The 15,842-nt window shown below is 31.5% G+C and overlaps 1 protein-coding gene across 1 annotated transcript; it reads left to right on the top strand.

The window, feature by feature from the left end:
* The first annotated feature begins 10,495 nt into the window (after positions 1–10,495).
* On the top strand, positions 10,496–14,109 carry LOC122591185 (receptor-like protein kinase HSL1). The gene is made up of 2 exons (XM_043763405.1): positions 10,496–13,306; positions 13,440–14,109. The coding sequence occupies exons 1-2, from the start codon at positions 10,684–10,686 to the stop codon at positions 13,829–13,831; spliced, it is 3,015 nt and encodes a 1,004-aa protein (XP_043619340.1). The 5' UTR covers positions 10,496–10,683; the 3' UTR covers positions 13,832–14,109.
* The last annotated feature ends 1,733 nt before the right edge of the window (positions 14,110–15,842 follow it).

The raw sequence follows: 15,842 nt of genomic DNA, 5'->3' as shown, positions 1-15,842 counted from the left end.
ATAAATGAATCCATGTTACACGGTAATAAGCTAGTTAGCAATGTAAAAAAAATTGCTCATGGGCGTCGGTTGGTTCTCATTTTTTACCTACCTAACAATCAAAATTAAACCTTTTTGTTTAACATAATCTGTTCGTCAATGTCAACCTCCAATGATTACCCGGCATAATTGAACTCAAGAATTGGGAGACAAATAAGCATACGTATACCTGAAGCATATAAATGATTGCAGACATTGATCGAGCATTATGTTCACATGCTCATTCTCGTGAACCCTGTACTGGGTATTCACTTAAGTACTTAATTTGAATGTTCTTTTATAAAATGCATGGTTTGTAATGATAAAAATCAACAGAGAAAAAATTGTTGGTTTAATTCTATGTCTGAACAATTGTATGTATAATTCTAATAGTTACATACTTACATTACTTTGATACTCAATTATTGCGGTTCAAATTAACTTACTTAGTTTAGAGCATCTTCGATAAGAGTTTAATGGAAAAAAAATTTTGAACAAAAAAGTCTTTGAATAGCTTATTACCATTGAAGTGAATAGTTTTTTTCTTCAAAAGGTTGATAATCCTCAAGCTATTTGATCAAAGACTTTTTTTATATACTCACACTAACTTTTGAATTTCATTTTATTTAAAATACTTTTTTATAACTTTAACTAACACTTATAATTAATATCATAAATTTATAATAATGATATTAAAAAAAAATCTTTAATAGGTTGATACCAATGTGATAATTAGTTAATACGTATTATGCAATGATGGATGATTTAAAAATATTTAAATTCAAATTTTAACGAAACGACTCAATATTTTAATGTGGTGTAATATATAACGTTGTTGAATATAGTTGTTCAATTCTTATTTTGTTAGACATTTTATATATTAATTATACGTTGACAAAATATAGATATGTACATATGACACAGTTTAAGAATTATTTAGGGACTGTGTAGAGGTGATTAGTATGGGTAAGGTTCAATTAAGAATCATTTAAATTGGAAAAACCATGAGAACCATTATATTATAACTTGATGTTCATATGTGATATGTATATGTGAATATATTCGTTCACATAGGTTCATTTGAAAACCATTCATATATGAACATAGGTAATATTAGTTATAACTTGACATGTTCAAATGTGCATATTTGTTCACATAGACTATTCACATATGAACACCAAATTATAATTAAAAGGTTCTCATGGTTCCTCCAATTCAAATGGTACTCACTTGAACCTTTGTCGATTAGTATATTGTATATATGACACAGTTTAAGTGACAAACACATGTTTTTCTTTTTATTTTATCACATCATGTATGAGTTGGATTGAGTATTTAGATGATATAATAGTAAAAAATAAGATAATAATTTAATAATTTTCTTGCTTTTACAAACTTGAAATAAGAGACTGTAAATTGTTAAAGAGTTCTCTCACTCCTAATACCTAATAGGAAGAAAAATCCCCAACTAAAACCGTTATAAGACACAACATTTAATTGGGGTAAACCCTACCCCTGTACAGAACTCAAACATGTTTCACTGGAAGACTTTATTTGTGAAATTTCTTTAAATGTCTTTCCCATGTTTTAAACTCGAGACCTCCAACATGTAAAATTGATGTTCAATCACTAAACTATAATGGGAAATACATGTGATATAATAACTAATTAGACGTTTTGTATCTTTTTAGCATTTATTAGATTCAATCATTCAAAACTTATATATATAGAACCTTGCCTAACAAAAACTTGACACGACTTTTATCATTGTCTCTCATGATGGAATAAATCGACTTAATGTGGTGGTATCCACCCATATGCACTAATCCCGTTACATTAAAACATTGCAAGGTCGTAACTATATCGTAATAGCGATTAGGTGTTTCTTCAGATCTATTTTTTACAATTTACCAATCGCGTTCACACACGATTACAAACTAAATAAGTTCGGCCTTGAAGTAATAATACTTCGTCCCATTTTAATTGTCCTATTTTGACTGGTCAAGTCTTTTTCTTTCAACTTTGACTGTAAATATTTTTATTTGTGTTATATATTAGTTGATGAAAGTTATATCAATGAAAAGTACACTTAAAACCCAATCAATTCATATATGTTATATCAAGTGTTATATAACACAAACAAAAATATTTACAGTCAAAGTTGAAGGATAAAGACTCAAAAAGTCAAAATAGAACACTTAATATGAGATGAATGAAGTAATACGTAAGTTGTATCACCATGAAACAATATTGATCTTACATAGTGCATGGTGGGCACCTCTATTATTATTAATATTATTTTTGTTTTTCAAATGGGGGTAAAAACAAACGTATTATTGAGGTTTAAATTGTCATGTACAAAAAGGAACTACTCAATTGTCCAAATATTGATTACCCCTCTTTAATCGACCCATGTAACATGTTTCTTTCATGGCCCTAGCTAGTTGAAGCACGGAAAAGGATATTGTCATGAGGTGTAGGGCTTATAAAGCATACATATATACATTTTGAAAATTGTGTGATACATATATATGGTTGGTGACATTAACTCATTGCTGGTCTTCTTTTTTTTTTTTTAATCGAGAGGCTAAAGCTACCTTTAATTGTAAAAAATGTTTTCTAGTATCCATTTCTAATTTATAAATTTGAAGTGGTTTTTTCGTTTTGACAAAGCAACTGAAATTTTTTAAAATACGTTCAAATTTTATAAAAATGTTATTTTTATATTGTATATAATCAAAAATAATTCGGTACTACTACTGATATTAATATTGAGAAGCAAAAAACATATTGATATCGAATGAGTACCAGTTCACATATACATATCCGGTATTCATTTTTGGTAAAAATTCGTTTTCGGTTTATTACGGTACCGAATACAATCCCCATAATGTAGTACTGTAGTAATTAATATTTAACATTCAAACATTTTATCTACTACAAGAAATGTATAATAAACTAAAACGTTAAAAGTTTTTACTGCTTTTGACTTCCCCAACATTTTTCTATGTATAGGTAACAAAGAACTTATAAAAAATTATGTGACCTTTTTTATTAAAGAAAAATGTCTCTAAAAATCAAATTAGAGGCAAGTTAATATGTCACTTAAACTTGTGCCACTGAATTCTAATTTTTTCTTAAAAAAATGATATATCTTATTAAAAGTTTTCTTAAAATCTTAAAAGAGTTAATTGCAGGATTCGTCCATGTGGTTTACCCATTTTCGTGGTTTACATCCCTATTAAGTTTTTTTAAACAAATCCGTCCAAACTTATCACATTGTTTGCAAGTTAAGTCCCTGTGGCTAATGGTGTTAATATTTAGCTGTTAAGTCGACGCATGTGAGGGCAGTTTTGTAATTTGCCACTCAAACAATTTTGTAATTGCACAATTCGTCCCTGTGGTTTGTCTATTTTAGTGGTTTACATCCCTACTCAAGAATTTTCGTGGAATAGATCCAAAGTACGCAAATTTGTTGCATGTTCCATCCCTATGATTGATGTCGTTAATTTTTTTTCCATTAAATGGGATCATGTGCCATAATAAGTTTGATAGATTTTTCGAAATTTTATAAACCGTCATTGATTTTTTGACGGTGGAATTAAATAACATTTGGGGTATACAGGTAAGCAAACCTGTTGATCGGTTGGTTAAAAATGCAAAATCCGCCATTGATGAGCTTCCCCATTGGAACCAACCACCACCAAGCTTTCATTATTACCACCGCCACAAATCACAAACCAAGCTGTTCTGAAACCCAATCGCGGACTGCCACTGATTGGTGCGTCTCGGCCTCTTGTTTCATATGTGGATGTGTGTTAATATGCAGTTTCTTTTTGTTCGAGCCTTAACAGCCTAAATATCACAAAAATTAATTTCAAAAATAGTTGAATGAGAAAGGAATTGAATAAAGGGGAATTTGATTACCTATGAAAGATAGGTGAAAATGTCAAGGAAAGAAAAACTGAATTGATTTTGGTGGAGTCCTAAGAAGTAAGAAAGAGAAAAATGATAGGTGTAGGAGTCGGAAGAATGTACGAAAATATCTTCACATGTGTGGCACATGATCCCATTTAACGGGAAAAAATTGACGACATCAACCACAGGGATGAAACATGCAACAAATTTGCATACTTTGGATCTATTCCACGAAAATTTATGAGTAGGGATGTAAACCACTAAAACGGACAAACCACAGGGATGAATCGTGCAATTACAAAGTTGTTTGGGGGTGGCAAATTACGAAACTGCCCTCACGTGCAGTTCACGTGCGTCGACTTAACGGCCAAATACTAACGCCATTAGCCACAGGGATGTAACTTGCAAAGAATGTGACAAGTTTGGACGAATTTGTTTAAAAAACTTAACAGGGATATAAACAATGAAAATGGATAAACCACAGGGACAAATCCTGCAATTAACTCATCTTAAAATAATGATATGTGACTTATTCTCTTTCCTAAGTCTATCCTTTGATTTTACCCCTTGTCATTATCTTATCGTTAATAAATTTTTTAACTAATTATTTAGGAGGATTTATTCTTTTCTTTTTTTTAAAAAAAAAATTATTCGAATAATAGAAATATGTATAAGTTATATTATATTCCTATTATATATATAATCCTACGAAGTAATTCTTAAATTGTATATTATATTCTTTTAAAAAAGAAATTACAAATCTTTTAACTGTAAAAACTAAACAAAATTTTTGATGTTACAATGACAATAACTTATAGCCTTTTAATCCTTTATAGGATCCTAAACGAAATGAAGACAAAAAACAAGCATGTGCAAAAAAATATGTAGTGTTGCTGTTGTTGTTTTTCCGTTGTTTTTATGTAATATATGTTTTTGCAAGACGATATATAAGATCTATAGGAGATGACCATTTTTTCTACCTATTGCTGATCTTATAATTGCAACATTATTAATATTATTTGACGAATAATCAAATATGAGTATTATTTAATTAAAACTATTGAAAACTGCATATGATATATGACATATATATCAAAAGTGGGAAATGCAAGTTAAAGATAGTCTTATTGTGCATATGACAAATTAACCTAGCTCCTGATTTATCTGGGGAATGAATTTTGAATACACTCTGGTGCCTGGTGGCCCCTTGGCATTTAGGACTATGCCATGACCCGTCTCAATAAATTGTAACTACAGGACCACGACTCATTAGTCCTTTCTAGTTTCAGCTTTTATTTTGCCTGGCCGGCTACATCACATTGTGTTGCCTAGCTACACTTAGATCAAAGTGTTGCGTTAGTACACCGTTCGTACTGACCAAGAACTAATGGGTATATATATATATATATATATATAGGGTGACAATTAAACGAGAACAAACTTAAAATGAGAATACTTAAAAACTACATTTTTGAATGAAGTTTATTCTCACTTTTTCTAGCTTTTTTCAAATAGTGGAATCATAAAAGAGGAATAAGAAAGCGAGAGAATTATGTGTGTATGACCTTAACAATATGCCTAGGTTGCTACTTGCTAATTAATCACCTAATATGGAAGTATTTGGTATAAATTGCATGCTTGTTCAAGTTGTCTATTTTTATTTTTGAAGTAGATAAATAACGTCAAACAATCATTGGATGGGTTGGAGAAACGTTTGAAGATGCTCATGGAACGAAATATAAACTTCAATTAGCAGGTAATTTACGTTTAACTCGCATACTTAGATACTCTTCAACTAACATTAATAATTTTTTTTTTGAAAGTTAATCCATTTAGAAATTAGGTCCAACACGTACGTATTATACTAGCGATCGATCAGTAGATCACAATAAACTAACAAAACAAAAGCTTTGTTAATTAATTAATTACATACATATCTATTTTTTTAAAAGATAGAGTAGTGACTATAAGACAAGCCAAATGAAATATGTATTTTATATTTTCGCTATGATACAAATCTCATTCACATCAACTTTGTGTCACATTGTCTTTATGTGGAAACAAACTGTTACGACTTTAAGTTATATCATAGCTAGCCAGGGGTCTCATCCAATATCCTGTAAAAAATCTTTGGCTTCACAGTCTAGTGTGATATTCATATACGACACATTTGCGTTTATATACTGGATTTAAATATAAGAAAATGTTAAATTTTTTAAAAATTAGCCTAAGAATTCTCCTAAAACTATAAAAAAGTATCATGTGGTATCCACTAATTTTCTTTATAATTTTGCGTTCTGATTTTTCTCATGTCATCATCTCATTCTTAAAAGGATTTTTGGACTAATTAGTTAGAAAAATTAATCATCATTGAGGTAAAACCTTAGTGGTCGAATCCTGAGGAGCAAGGTTTACTCATATTTATTGTCATGTTATTTGACGGTTTTTCCCTCTGTGGTTCCCTGAAAATTCGAATAGCATCCTGCGAAGAATATAGAGACCGATAAGTAAGATGAACAAACTCCGGCTATTTGAATGTTCAAAATAAAAATTTAGAAAAATTAACCATTTCTCTTAAATAAAATATAAAAATAAGTACAAAATGTAATAGTTTATTTAATCAGTTTCTAGGAGTAGACACTAGACAAGACCAACAAGAAAACCAGGGCCATTGACTCGTGGGAGAGTGTCATTTTTTTCTTGTTTTTTTGAACCCATTCTTGATTCTATTAATTTCTCCACTTCGAAAATTCATAGTATACCGTACAATACATAATATTGATATACAGTCAGAATTTATTTATTTTTCTTTTTCTTTTAACGACTTTTTATTTATTTGCTGATTAGTCTACGCCCGTCATATGTCATATAAAAATTATAAACTTTTATATTTACATGTGTAACAATATTTCTCATAAATTAAACTCATATACATGTTTTTCGATGATTGCCTTGGTTTTTAATGTTACGTCGCAACACCTCGATTGGTTTCAAGATTTCATACAAGCATCGTTTCTGTACCTTGAAAGTTGAATCAACAAGTCAATTGCTTGTATGTCTAGCTAGCTTTCGCTATTAGTAGAAGTTATTGCCTTATCGGATTCGGAGTTAAATATGTAGGTTTTGAAATTGACGTAAGCAACTTAGCATGCAGAGTGACACATTTCATGTGAACTTTCTTTTTATATATATTGCTACGTCTACTATACTATACGTGGTTAATTAAATGCTGGTGAAACAGTAATCATCTATCAAGCAATAGTTGTGACCTTTGACGTATATCTATTTAAATTTATTATTTATAGATGAATAAACGAATAATTTATTTAATGTAAAAATGACATGATCCAATATATTGTCAAACACAACATGAAAGTTTTATTCTTGAACAATATAAAAACATTTTATGCAATTATGTTAACAAAATTTCTATGTGTATCCATTACAACTTCATTGATAATTATTATATATTAAAAATATGAAAAAAATGAAAGCAAGATTTGTATAATTATTATATATATTAAGAAAAATTATGGATCTTTCTAACAAAATCTTCTAATAATCCTGCTAAACATCATAATTTTTGCATTTTATAAAATCAAATGATAAGATTAAACGAGAGGATTAATAATGTACATTTATGAAGTAGTCATGATATTATAAATACTTTTAAGTGGATATACTAATTTCATCTATATTACTATGTAAATTATAATCATGTTGAAATATCCCAATTGGAAACGACTATTTTGTTCTCAAAGAATCAATTTTCACATTAAACTTTTATTTTATCAATTTACATCATAAACATTTATCTTTATAATGTTTCTACTATCACATTTACATAAATTATTACATTTAAATTAACTTATATCATTCAACCCTGTCATTGTCTCCGATCGTTGTCGTTATTACCATCGGTCAACGCTACCATCAGATCGTCCTAGTTGCCACTTTCACATTGCGTAGGTACCGTGTTAATATTAATTATTTAATTATTATATATATTGAAAAAAGCTAGTTATTTAAGCTGTACTATTTAACCCGGGTGTGCGTATTTTTAGTCGGTGAATATAATCTTTGGAAGTGGGATTATTGACACTGTTTGCGTTTGTCTGATCCATCCAAATGATGCTAAGCCTTTGATTGATTTTGACACTCCTGTAAAATATATTACTTTTGAACATTTCACAATGCGAAAGTACAACCACTTCTATTGTCATTGTGTTCGTTTTCTCATAAAGTGTTTGAATTAATTTTTTAGAATTGTAAAATATTATATGACTAATTGTCTATTAAGTGTTTTTTTTTTTTTTTTTTTTTTTTTTTTACCATTGATGATCATTGACTAATCCCAACAACAACAACAAATGTAATAATATTTGCCATGAGTGGCATGTGTACATGTTAGTGTGCGTTATGTAAAGATTAAGCCCCAATATAACAATATCAAAATAAAAAAGGTCTTTTATAAATCCTGAATTTATATAAACTAATAAAGCAAATGGAAATTCTATTCCCCATCTTATTATATTAGTGACTTTCTATCTAAGGTAAAACTATAATAATTCTTATCTCTAATTGAGTGAGTATTGTAAGAATTTGACGTTTTCTTGTTATGCTTAAACTTAAAGACGTTCTGGTTTTTATAACAAATTTACAAGACAATTTTTTCTATTAAAGTAAATTAATACTTATATTATTTACAATGCAGGTTATAACTACACCCGTATGAAATGTCGTTAGCATGTATAAAATAACTTGTATTTTTAACATTTAAAAGTTTACGTATCAAATGAACTTTATGTAAATCTATAAATATGTTTTAAGCATTAAACTATAAAACAATATTTATCAACTCATTTAACTAATTTTCTTATTTTCTATCCCGTTATCATCATCATAATCATAACCAACTCTCACACACAAGCACCACAGTTTCCCTTCCAAAAATAACACTAACAAAAGCATGAAGTCACACACACTTCTCTTTTTACTATCTTTGTGTAACTGAACCAATGTCGGCTGCCCTTTTCACACTTTCTCTTCCCCCATTCAATTCATTATCCTTCATACAACGTAAAAAAGTAACTTATCAATATCGTTTTTTCTCAATTTTGAGTTCTAATATCATCTTTGACAGTGTATAAAAGAGGTTAAAATGTAGATAGTCTTACCCTTTTCAAAAATAAAAAGATGATTTTAGTTTAAACCAAAAGTAAAAAATGATTTCAATTCAACAATATAAAGGTTAGGAAATATGTAACTGCTAAATATATAAATTTGAGTATAAAATCCCCATATCTTAATATTTTAATGCATTAAAAATATAAGACTCGGTCATTTATCCATTGTATAATTAATATTAAGAAATTAATGTGTGCAAATTTTTATACCCAAACTTAAATATCTAACAATCACATATTTACTTTTCTCACATATATATATATATATAGGGTTGTTAGGTATCTAAGTTTGGGTGTGAAACACTCCCATATTATTTTTTTAATCCATAAAATCCATGGGGGTTATATGATTTAATTAAAATTTCAACAAATATTAAAAATTAATATGTGAGGGTTTCACACCTAAATTTAGGTGTCGGACAACCTTATATTCACTTCTCATATATACACACACATGGGGGATGGGAATATAAGGCTGTTAGGTACTTAAGCTTAGGTGTGGAACACTCACATATTGTTTTCTTAATCCATAAAATTCATGGGGGCCTAAACATTTATTCATTAATCAATAAATATTAAAAACTTTGTATGTGACGGGTTATACACCTAAACTTAGGTGTCAGACAATCTTATATTCACTTTTTCATATATATATATATATATTGGAAGTGTGTAATGATGATACTCATATAATCTATAAGCTTAAAAGTTCTTTTTTATAAAATAGAACATGTAGATGATATAATATAAGATTAAGAAAGAGATTAACTAATATTCACTTGTGAGACTTTATATAATTTTGTGATGATTTTTAAGTTAATCTTTACTCCTTTATAAAAGAAATAGCCTCGATTTATTTTAGGTAATTCTACCTTTAAATTACTAGAATTACCCTTCATTTTTTTATGTTTTGCCCTTAATGAATTATAATTTACGCTCTAAATAATTATTTTAATAATTAACATTTTAAGCCTTTATCTTTATAAATTTTCACTATCACAATTACATCAACCTAACCCACTTGACACCACTACCACCACCAATAGTACCATCACCTACATCACTAAACTGGATTCCCCACCACCGTCGCTGCATTGCGTGGGTACCATGCTCGTATTTAGAATAAACGTGTCTTGTAAACGATCAATCAAGTTATCATTAGTCACCATTTGATATTTTAAACGTTTCTTTAATGTATAAAACTAATTAGCCACCAACTAATCATAATTAACTCCTCACTCCTCGTGATTTGTACCTCCAATGGACCACTGTCTTTCACACCCACACAGTCCCACACTCACTCCTGTCTCCATTTTTCATATATATATCTGTATATATATATATACTTCTCTACCTTTCTTGTTTTTATTATCACCAAAGCAAGAAAGAAAAATTAATAAAGATTCAATTTTGATTCCCACCCTTTATTGTTGAAGTAATTTCATGATGTGGGTTTTGCTTATTTCACATTTTTATTGTGTCCATTTGTTTTGAATCCATTTTTCTTGAAATTAAAATCATTCATTTCAAATAATCCAACCACCTTCAGAAAATAATAAAAATGTCACACTCTCTGTGTTGTTTCTTGGTTTTCTTGTTTTTGATGCCTTTTGGTCGTTGTTTGTATCAAGAAAGACAACATTTACAAAAAATGAAACTTGGGTTTGATGACCCAGATGGGTTTTTATCCGATTGGGTTTCCGGTGTCGGCGCCGGAGATGATTCTCATTGTAACTGGACCGGTGTTACTTGCTCTCGAAATAAAACCGGGTTTGTTGTTTCTGTTGATTTATCAAATGCCAATGTCGCAGGTCCTTTTCCAGCGGTTCTTTGCCGGTTAACCGGAATAAAGTTCATTTCTTTGTATAACAACTCCATTAACGGCACACTTTCCGACGAGCTGTCAGCTTGCTGGAATCTTGTTCATTTGAATCTTGCTCAAAACTTACTCACCGGAACACTACCAGAAAGTTTGTCTGAGCTTCCAGAGCTAAAATATCTTGATTTAACCGGAAACAATTTTTCCGGCGACATTCCGACAACTTTTGGGAAGTTTCAGAAGCTTGAAGTGATTTCTTTGGTTGACAATCTTCTCTCCGGAAAGATTCCGGCGGAGCTGGGTAACATTTCAACCTTAAAGCAACTTAATTTATCATACAACCCGTTTGACTCCGGCGAAATTCCGCCGGAGATTGGGAACTTGACAAATCTTGAAGTTTTATGGCTTACTGGGTGCAACTTAATAGGACCGATTCCCGACTCACTGAGTCAACTCGTTAAACTCGTTGATCTTGATTTAGCCATAAACAAACTTTCCGGGTCTCTTCCGAGTTGGGTTACCGAGTTGACAAATGTAGTCCAGATTGAGCTCTATAACAACTCGTTGACCGGTGAGTTACCTGTGGTGGGATGGTCAAAGATGACCGCTTTAAGGCTGTTAGATATATCTATGAATTTGTTTTCAGGAATAGTCCCTCAAGAATTGTGTTCTTTGCAGCTTGAATCTTTGAATCTTTATGAAAATGAATTTGGAGGTAAGTTTCCTGATACCATTTCGACGTCTAGTAATCTTTATGAGCTAAGATTGTTTGGAAACCGGTTTTCGGGTAGTTTGCCTAAAGATTTAGGGAAGAATTCACCTTTAGTATGGCTTGATGTATCTAACAATCTTTTCTCCGGTGAAATTCCGGCGACTTTATGTGAAAAGGGTAAGTTAGAAGAGATTTTAATGATACATAACTCGTTTTCCGGTAATATTCCGGCTAGTTTTAGTAAATGTTTGAGCGTAAAACGTGTACGTTTAGGGTATAATAAGCTTTCCGGCGAAGTTCCGGTAGGGTTTTGGGGTTTACCTCAAGTGTCGTTACTCGAATTAGTTGAGAATTCTTTATCCGGAGTTATTGCAAAAACGATTGCTGGAGCTGATAAATTATCTACCTTGAATATTGCTAATAATAAGTTTTCGGGTCAGTTGCCAGAGGAGATTGGGTTTTTGGATAGTTTGATGGAGTTTTCGGGTAGTAATAATTGGTTTTGGGGGTCTTTGCCTTCTAGCATTGTTAAACTTGAGCAATTAACTAAACTTGATCTTCATAATAATGGATTATCTGGTGGGATCCCGAGTGGAATCGATTCATTGAAGAAGCTAAATGAACTTAATTTAGCTAATAACCAGTTTTCGGGCAACATTCCTGACAAGATTGGGGAGTTATCGGTTTTAAACTATCTTGATCTGTCAGGAAATAAGTTTTCGGGCAAAATCCCGTTAGGGTTACAGAATTTGAGACTCAATCAGCTCAATATGTCGAGTAATACCCTTACCGGAGATATCCCACCGGTTTATGCTAAGAAGGTTTACATTTCAAGTTTTTTGGGTAATCCGGGCCTTTGTGGAGACATTGAGGGTTTATGCGATGGCAAAAACGTCACGAAGAATATAGGTTACATTTGGTTGCTCCGAGCAATCTTTGTTCTTTCCGGCGTCATTCTGATTATTGGTGTTGGATGGTTCTACTTTCGGTACAAGAATGTCAAGAAATCAAATGAAAGCATTGACAAATCAAAATGGACATTGATGTCCTTCCACAAGTTGAGTTTTAGCGAATACGAAATCTTGGGTGCTCTCGATGAGGATAATGTGATTGGAAGTGGTGCGTCGGGAAAAGTTTATAAAGTTGTATTGAGCAATGGTGACGCTGTGGCTGTTAAAAAGCTATGGACAAGTTCAAAAAAGGGTGATGATGAAGATATTGAGAACAGGTCAGGCTCGGGCTCTGTTCTTGATAATGGGTTCGAGGCTGAGGTGGAGACGTTAGGCAAGATCCGTCACAAGAACATTGTCCGGCTTTGGTGTTGTTGCTCTACAAAAGTGTGTAAACTTTTGGTTTACGAGTATATGCCTAATGGTAGTTTGGGAGATTTACTACATAGTAGTAAAAGTGGGTTACTTGATTGGCCCATCAGGTATAAGATCGCGGTGGATGCAGCTGAGGGGTTGGCCTATTTGCACCATGATTGTGTTCCGGCAATTGTTCATAGAGATGTTAAATCAAATAACATTTTATTGGATGGTGATTATGGTGCTCGAGTGGCAGATTTTGGTGTTGCTAAGGTTGTGGACGGTAATGAGAAAGGTGGTAGATCGATGTCTGTCATTGCTGGTTCGTGTGGTTACATCGCTCCAGGTTTGACCCATTTCCAGTATTTTTGCCCTGAAAATTAGCTAATTTAGTGCTTGCATCGTTTACTTTTGTTGGTGAAAATTGTCTTTCAGTCTTTCTGATAACTAACCAAATGATGTTTATGTTTTTTTTCCAGAATATGCATATACATTAAGGGTGAATGAGAAGAGCGATATCTACAGTTTTGGTGTTGTAATACTTGAACTTGTGACGGGGAAACTTCCAGTTGACCCTGAGTTCGGAGAAAAGGATCTGGTCAAATGGGTGTGCACCACACTGGACCAAAAAGGTCTAGATGCGGTGCTCGACCCAAAGCTAGATATGTGTTTCAAGGAAGAAATATGTAAGGTTCTCAATGTTGGGCTCTTATGCACAAGCCCCCTTCCTATCAACCGACCATCAATGAGAAGAATCGTGAAGATGTTGCAAGAGATTGGATCAGTAAATCCCATGAGGTTTGCATCAAAAGACGGGAAACTAACGCCTTACTACTATGATGATGTATCGGATCAGGGTAGTGTCGCGTGAAATATCATGGCTAAAGTGACGGTTTCTTGATGAGTTGTATGGCCCGGTGCATCGTGTCATTAGCTTAGTAGACATGTTTTTCGTTGCAAAATGTCGAAACAAATGGAGAGGGTAAAGTCTCCTTTTGCTAGATCATCGGTTTGTGAATGTATTGACCCGAGTTGTAAAATGTGATCGATGAAAAGGCTGAAAGCGGAATGAACCTTCTTACTTATTGGTGTGGGGTGTGAAGGTTGGGATATGAGTTTTGGTTTATAAAAGAAGGTTGGATTATGTAATGATCTTTCAAATTAGGAAATATATACAAGTGTTAGGCCTATCTGTATTATATTGTTTGAAACTTAGAAGTCACTATTATTTTTGATATTTAGAACACGTTTGGTAGTTTTTCACACAATGTAAAAATGGGTTAGATTTTGGATTTTATTTTCTTAAATTTATAATCGGACAATCGGTATGGATTGCCAGTTACGAGTATTAATTAAGATTTAGTAATAATAAATGGTGAAAATAAGAAAATGTTCTTTGTACTCAAATTGAAGTTTTTGAAATCACTTCATACTTCGAATTCACATACATGAACCCAGTATATATGTACATAGCTTCCCAGTTCTCGTCTATACAAGGCACTGACAACTATTTAATTTTGAGAATAGCATGCAGTTTCTAACCATCTTATCTTTAGAATTGAATGTCAAATATTCTATATATTATATAATCCTGAAATAAATGTGTAAATTCAAAGAGATATCTAGAGTTCTAGACATAAATGCCAATCTTGTTGGTAAAATTAAATGAGATGCTTAAAGAAATGATGACTGAAAAGATTGATGATAGAAACAAGGAGAGAAGAAAAATTCAACTCTATCATATTGAATTGTTAGGCACATGCATGTTGTTTAGTCATTTTTTTTCTTTGAAAGACACACAAATGACTTGCATATTAACAACAAACTATTAGCAAATTGCTATGTCGTTACGTATGTACAAGCACAAAGAAATATATAAGAAAAAAATTACACATTAAGAACATTCTTTTGTTCGAATCTTAACTACGAAAGAACTAAAATTGATGGAAAAAAGCCTAAGCGGGACCAAGAAAAAATCATCGAAACCTGTATTATATCCCACAACGAATTGGAAGTGCCCAAAAAAGAGCATGAAACAAGCTCTATGATATGTCGTGAATCCGCAATAACTTTCTGGCAATTTGCAACTAATCAACTAAAGCTGGCAATTTTGACACGAAACCTGTTAACACGACACGACACGACCTGGTCTTAACAAGTTTTGTGTTTGGGTTTAACATGTTTCGTGTCCTAACAGGTCCGAACCTGTTAGGACTTGTTAAATACCTGTTAAGTGATACATGTGTATATATATATATATATATGGTAAAGTTATTTTGAGAACCCTTTTTTTTGCGAGAACCTTTGAGAACTTTTCAAATCAAACCCAACCGATAAATGTTCTTTACATAAAAATGGTTTTTAATTGTTTTCTGAATAACTTATGTGTAATTTTAAAGTTTATAACTGTGTGAAACATAAATTATCATCCGTATACAATTATGTGGAGATTTTGATTTTTGATCACATGTGCACGAATATTGGTATGATCACATGTATACAAGTTGATCACATGTAATCATAGCAATATTCATGCACATGTAATCAAGAATCTAAATCTCCACATAATTGTATAACGAATGATAATCCATGTCTCTACAGAATTATAAACTTTAAAATCACACATAAGTTATTCAAAAATCAATCAAAAAACAATTTTCATGTAAAGAATAATCATCGGTTGTGCTTTATTTGAAAAGTTCTCAAAGGGTCTCAAAAAAAAAAATTCTTAAAATAACTTTTCAATATATATATATATATATATTATATATATATATTACTATTTTAGTAAAAACCCTAATCTATTTTATCCACTCCCTCTAATCTAACGCGCCTACCTTCCATTATTATCCCTCTGACTCTTTTCTTCCTCTGAAAGAGCA

The sequence above is a fragment of the Erigeron canadensis genome, chromosome 3 (assembly GCF_010389155.1).
Source record: "Erigeron canadensis isolate Cc75 chromosome 3, C_canadensis_v1, whole genome shotgun sequence".
Lineage (NCBI taxonomy): Eukaryota > Viridiplantae > Streptophyta > Magnoliopsida > Asterales > Asteraceae > Erigeron > Erigeron canadensis.
This window is presented reverse-complemented; position numbering and strand designations above follow the sequence as displayed.

Coding starts and splice junctions, on each gene's coding strand:
- LOC122591185 (XM_043763405.1), top strand. CDS start 10,684: ATGTCACACTCTCTGTGTTGTTTCTTGGTTTTCTTGTTTTTGATGCCT. Junction 13,307..13,439: donor GTGTGGTTACATCGCTCCAG/GTTTGACCCATT, acceptor TTTTTTTTCCAG/AATATGCATATACATTAAGG.